The 7,023-nt window shown below is 36.8% G+C and overlaps 1 protein-coding gene across 1 annotated transcript; it reads left to right on the plus strand.

The window, feature by feature from the left end:
• The first annotated feature begins 233 nt into the window (after nucleotides 1-233).
• Nucleotides 234-1,271, plus strand: LOC107022728. The gene is made up of 3 exons (XM_015223323.1): nucleotides 234-330; nucleotides 409-976; nucleotides 1,103-1,271. The coding sequence occupies exons 1-3, from the start codon at nucleotides 234-236 to the stop codon at nucleotides 1,269-1,271; spliced, it is 834 nt and encodes a 277-aa protein (XP_015078809.1).
• The last annotated feature ends 5,752 nt before the right edge of the window (nucleotides 1,272-7,023 follow it).

Consider the following 7,023-nt stretch of genomic DNA (forward strand, 5'->3'; position numbering starts at 1 on the left):
CAGCATTGTTTCAACTACTCGTTGTCCACCATTAATGGTGATTCTCAAGCTCAAACAGTGAGTTTTCTCATGGTATCAAAGCCACGACGAATTGTGATCTGTTCCTGTCTTCGTGTTCTTATCTCGATCAAATTTCTGCTGGAATTGTGATCTGTTCCTGTCTTCGTGTTCTTATCTCGATCAATTGATTGTGTTCTGTCTTGATCTAATTTCTGATTTTCACAATTTTCATAATGGTTGAAGTAGTTGAATCAAATGTTGAATCCTCTGTTCCACCTCCTTCTATTGATGTGGGAAGTCAGCTGTATATTCACCCTTCTGATAGTGCAGGTGCAGTGTTGGTACCTGTTCCTTTCAATGGAATAGGCTTTAGCTCATGGAAGTGAGGTGTTCTTCGTTCCCTGTCAGTGAAGAATAAGTTGGGCTTCATCAATGGAGAATGCTTGAAACCATCATCAACCTCTCTAAATTATCGCCAATGGGAACGATGCGATGCCATGGATACTTCATGGATCCTCAACTCTCTAAGCAAGGACATTGCTGATAGTGTCGAATACGTTTTTGATTCACTGGAATTATGGAATGAACTAAAGGATCGATATGATCAAACAAATGGTGCAAAATTGTATCAGATCCAGAAGGAGATTAACGATCTAAGCCAAGGATCTCTAGATATCACTTCCTACTATACTAAGATGAAGAAACTTTGGGAGGAACTGAACAACTTGTGTGTAAAGAATCAGTGCAGTTGCTTATGCACTTGTGGTGCCAAGGATACTATGTACAAGGCAGAGCAGGATAGACGATTGATCCAATTTCTTATGGGCCTTAATGAAGCATATACCATCATTCGCGGTAGCATACTCATGATGAAACCATTACCTTCCATGGGTCAAGCATTTGCTCTTCTAATTCAGGAGGAGAAGCAGCGAGAGTTTAAGCCTAACAGCCAACTCTTCGCAGATTCACCCTCTATGTGTGCTAACTCTTCAATTGGATAGTCACGACAAACTGGAGGCAACTCAGGTGGACGAGGCTTCCAGACTAACTACACACAAAACACTGGGGGAAGAGGAACAAGACCTTTCTGTGAATATTGTAGGAGATTGGGGCATATAAAAGACAAGTGTTACAAGTTACATGGTTATCCTGAGAAGCCATCTTCTAGTCCAGGATTTGGTAACACCAACAATACCTCCAACTCAAACTTTACTCCAGGTTACAGAAAGTATAAGGGAAAAGGAACTGCAGCAAATGTTCATGGAGAATGATCGAGTGAGAGAGAAGATATTTCTACTCAAAATGGATCTCTAAACACCTTGTCAACAGAACAATACACTCACTTGATCAACTTGCTGCAAGCTTTCCAAGGAGGAAATATGAAGGATCCTTTCACTGCATCTGCATCACCATCTCAAAATGAAGCTGCTGCTAACTTTGCAGGTATAATTGCTTGTAACTCTTCAATTGATCATGGCAAGCATTCATGCGGTTGTTTCAAAACAAAAACTAACTTGTGGATATTAGATTCCGGAGCAACACATCATATTACTTTTAATAAAAGTTACCTCTCCAAACTCATCACAATACCATATCCTATACTTGTAAACTTACCTAATGGATACAAAGTTAAGGTAACACAAGTAGGAGAAACAATATTGACTTCTGGGATCACTCTAAGCAATGTTCTCTTCATACCTACTTTTCATTACAATCTGATCTCTATCAGTGCTTTGACAGATCACCTCAAATGTACTGCATTCTTTACTAATTCTTCATGTCTACTGCAGGACCCTTCACTGAGGAGGCCTCTGGAAATTGGTAAAATACATGATGGATTGTATCTACTATGTTCTCAGTGTCTGCAAAAGAAAAGTTCTTCTGTTTCCTGTTTCTTTACAGAAAATAAAAACCATAGTTCTCATTTCCATTCCTGCATTTCTGATGTAACAAAGTTGCTTGAAGATAATAGAAATAACATTTCCAACTCTTCTGTGTCTCATGCTAATTCTGTTGTTAATCCTTTTGTGTCTCATGAAAATGCTACAGACCTGTTATGGCATTATAGATTAGGACATGTTCCTTTCGTGAAAATGAGGAAATTAACCTCTATACCTGTAAAATTCTCACCAAAGCAACCTTTCTTTTGTCCAATCTGTCCTATGGCTAGACAATCTAGGCTGCCATTTTCCAACAGCACCACTACTTCACCTAATTGTTTTGACCTAATACATATAGATCTCTGGGGACCATATCATGTCAAAACACATGATAACTACAAATATTTTCTTACCTTAGTTGATGATCACAGTAGGGCAACCTGGACACATCTATTAAGTTGCAAAAGTAATGCCCTTAGTGTGATCCAAGCTTTTGTACTCATGATTGAAACCCAATTCCACACTACAATCAAGATTATTAGATCAGACAATGGTCTGGAATTCTCCAACAATGAGGCAAATTCATTCTTTCAGTCAAAAGGAATTATACATCAAAAGTCTTGTCCACACACACCACAACAAAATGGTGTTGTAGAAAGGAAACACAAATACCTTCTTGAAACTGCTAGAGCCTTGTTATTTCAATCTAAACTACCAATCAAGTATTGGGGTGAGTGTATCCTAACAGCAACTTACATAATTAACAGGCTTCCTTCACCAATTCTTCACAATAAGTCTTCTATTGAAGTGTTACATCAAGTAGTACCTTCTTATTCTCACTTAAGAAGCTTTGGTTGTCTATGCTATCCTACCACACCAAAGGTCCATAGAACCAAATTTGATCCAAAGACAAGTCCTCATGTCTTTATTGGATATCCACCTAATACCAAAGGGTATAAAGTGTTGAATTTAGCCACTAAGAAAATCCATATATCAAGGGATGTAGTGTTTCATGAGACAGTCTTTCCTTTCAGTTTGACAACTGATACTGCTTCATTTCCTTCATCTTCTTTCTATTATTCCAACATTCCTGATGATTCTCTACAAGACACTGCTCCAAATGTCATTCCTGATAACTCCTCCACAATTCCTACATGTTCTACTAATGAGCATTCTTCTATAAATCATGATAACAATTCTATGTCTGATTCTGCATCTCCTGTACATACTTCTACATCACCACCCACAGATACACAACCTGTTCTCAGGAAGTCCTCTAGAGTTCACAAAATACCATCATCCTTGAAAGATTTTATTCATTATGCACCATCATCCAATTCTCTTTGTGTCCCTTCTCAGCACACTAATGTTGCTCCTAAGAATTTATTGCCTAATAGTCAGTCTTTTGTAATGAATATATCTTGTGATTGTGAGCCTTCATCTTATGAAGAAGCAGCAATGAATCCTGCATGGCGGACAGCTATGACAAATGAGTTCCTAGCACTGCATGACAATCATGCATGGGATTTGGTACCTTTACCCCTCGGCAAGAAATCCATTGGATGTAAGTGGGTGTACAAGATAAAACATAGAGCAGATGGTAGTGTGGAGAGGCTAAAAGCAAGGCTGGTAGTGAAGGGGTATACACAGCATGCCGGGATTGATTATAATGAAACATTTTCTCTAGTTGTAAAGATGACAACAGTGAGAACTTTGCTTGCCACTGCAGCTAAGAAACATTGGGATATTTTTCAATTGGATGTTAATAATGCATTTCTTCATGGAGACTTACATGAAGAAGTTTATATGGATATTCCTCAAGGCTTGGCTGTTACTGAGGGTATAGGAACTGATCAATCTAGGCTTGTTTGTAAGTTGAATAAATCCTTATATGGACTTAAACAAGCTAGCAGGCAATGGTATGCAAAACTGACTGATGCTCTCAACTCTAGAGGTTATACTCACTCCATGAATGATTACTCTTTGTTTTACAAGAAATCAGGAACCTCCATTGTATTTGTGGCTGTTTATGTGAATGATGTATTGCTCACTGGGACTGACTTAGTCGAAATTAATGACTTAAAGTCTTTTCTTCATGATACATTCAAAATTAAAGACCTAGGAAAGCTGCAATATTTCCTTGGTTTGGAGGTTCTGTATACACAGGATGGAATTCTTATATCTCAGCGAAAGTTTGCACTCGATCTACTTAAGGAGTATAATTGTGCTCAGTTTACTCCTTTATCTTCACCTCTTGATCCCCTGATCAAATTAAGAGCTGATGATGGTCCTTTACTCTCAGATCCTGCATATTATCGAAAACTTGTTGGTAAACTGAATTTTCTCACCAACACAAGGCTTGACATTGCTTATGGTGTTCAACATCTTAGTCAATTTATGCATGCACCTCGCGAGCCACATTTGAAAGCAGCATTTCATTTGTTGAGGTATCTTAAACAAGATCCTACATTGGGAATCTTCATGCCTAATTCAGCTGATTATACTGTTCGTTCCTTTTGCGACTCTGATTGAGCTTCATGCCCAAATTCTAGAAAATCTGTTACTGGATATCTAGTTTTACTTGGAGATTGTCCTGTGAGTTGGAAGTCTAAGAAGCAAGAAACCATCTCGTTATCTTCTGCTGAGGCTGAATACAGATCCCTTAGGAAGCTTGTTGGTGAATTGGTCTGGTTACAGAGGTTGTTCAGTGAATTAACCATTCCTCATACAGGTCCTTTTTCAGTGTTCTGTGATAGCCAATCTGCATTACATATTGCTCGAAACCCAGTCTTTCATGAGCGTACTAAACACATTGAAATTGATTGCCATTTCGTCCGGACTAAACTCCAAGAAGGGCTAATCACTCTCCACTATGTACATACTGATCAACAGTTGGCTGACATTCTAACTAAAGCTCTTACAGGAATCAAACACTCCAATGTTCTGTCCAAGTTGTCTGTAGCTCCCTCACTTTCAACTTGAGGGGGGGTATTGAGATTTAGAATTACATAATGTATGAAGTTAGTTATGTTACTGTTAGAGTTAGTTATGAAATCTGTTAGAAGTGTGTATATATAGTTTAAACTTGTATTCATTCTAGTTCAGTTTTTCAATACATGAAGAATCTGAAAGTGTTCTCTCTTTCAGCATTGTTTCAACTACTCGTTGTCCACCATTAATGGTGATTCTCAAGCTCAAACAGTGAGTTTTCTCATTAACAATATAGTAGAATAAAAACCATGAATTCAAACGAGATCAATGGTCGCAGAATGGTAAAGCCAATCATTATTCATCGCCGAATGGAGTGGACTAGGCGGGAGAAAATTGGGGAAGTATAAAAAGAAAATGCTGTATTTCTTTGCCTAACTTTTTTTCTTCCCAAGAAATTTTTTTAAGATGGTAGAGGCACAACCAACAATAGTTGTGTGACATTTCATTTAATTTTTGACACTTAAATTTGTAGGCTCACAAATTAAAGTGTAAACACAACAATGGTTGATTGAGCCTCTATCATATTAAAAAACTTCCATTTTAAGTATTAAATCACAACAAAGTGAACCAAAAAGAAAAGCTGAAAATCATTCCTGCCTAAATATTTGGTTGCAATTTTTAATTGAGAAACTTTCTACAATTGAAGTTCATATTTAGCTGAAAAAAAACTATTACTCCTTCTGTTCATATGTATATGTCACCATTTATATTTCGTGTGTGTAAAGAAACTAACTAAATTTACTATTCAACCTTAATTTTATTTTTTTAAATTGCAATCAATGAATATGAATTAGGTTTTTTTTTTTTTGGTAAGTAAAGTTCATTTACCAAGTAAACTTTACAAAACAAAAGAATTTAGCCGGTGTGGACATAAGCTCCACCATTGCTAACCAACATCTCATTACTACTGCTATATTCTATGAAAAGATATTAAACTTCCGTAATCTCATAGCTATTCTAGGATATCTACTGCCTCTTCCATGGATCTTCTGTATTTTAAGCTTGATGAAGTAGCTTGCTATTTTTTGTTGTTGTTTAAATATCATAGCATTACGCTCTAACCATATAAGATAAACTGTATTTGCCATTGTCATTCTGTACGCTAGAGCCCTACAACCTTTCATGTACTGCACTCCCTCCCCATTTTACTTCAATAGTCCAATTCATTACATTCCTTTTTATTTCTTGCCACTGCAGAATACTTCTCGATATCTCTGCTGCATAATCACACTGGAAAAACATATAGTCATGATCTTCATTAACTAACTGACATAGAGGACATGATAAACATTGCATTACTCCTCATAATGCAGTAAAAACATATCTATTTTCTCAATTTATAGAAAATCTAGCCTATCAGGATGCCTCACATCAACTGATGAACCTATTACCCATTAGCTCTGATTCCGTGATAGCAAACCATGATGAATGAGCACCAAAATTCCTTGGGTTTTCAACTCCCTTGCACTGCAATATCTAAGCTCCATTTCACCCATGCCCCAGATGACTGGAGGGTTTTAGAGCATCCCTCATGTGTTTTATTCTTTCAAAAGTGAAAAATAATAATTTTAAATAACTAGGTTGATGAATTCCTTTCATCCCTCTATTGTGGTTGAGAAGGCATTATAGAGGTACCACAATAGTTGGAAGCCTCCCACTATGGTAGGTTGATGTCTGTCGAATCAACTTCAAAAAGAGCCAAATTCATCATGTGCTCAAATTTAAAAATTCTTTCACTAAATTTACTGAGTGTTTGAAATTTTTCAGGAGATGACCTTGATAACGACAGATTGTGTCATTACAACTACACTGCTATATAGGGCAATACCTCAATGACCCGATAATGTAACCCTACTTTACATAGTTAGATCCTCCAGAACCTAGGTGGATGGATGGTTACCAGTGGCTCACTACAAAAGTTTTTTTTTTCCTAATTCATGAATTTGACCTCCTAAAATTTATTTGTTATATTTCTGGGCTAATCCACGTCAAGAAACTGCAAAGGTAATTACATTTACTATTGAAAAGTTTTTTTATGTTGCATACTTCACGTAGGGTGAGATTCCACATTCATTCAAGAGACAATTTTTTAATGAGTTTAAAATATATAGGAATTTATTATTTAAAGTAGGTAAATTATCCATGCTTCGCA

The sequence above is a fragment of the Solanum pennellii genome, chromosome 1 (assembly GCF_001406875.1).
Source record: "Solanum pennellii chromosome 1, SPENNV200".
Lineage (NCBI taxonomy): Eukaryota > Viridiplantae > Streptophyta > Magnoliopsida > Solanales > Solanaceae > Solanum > Solanum pennellii.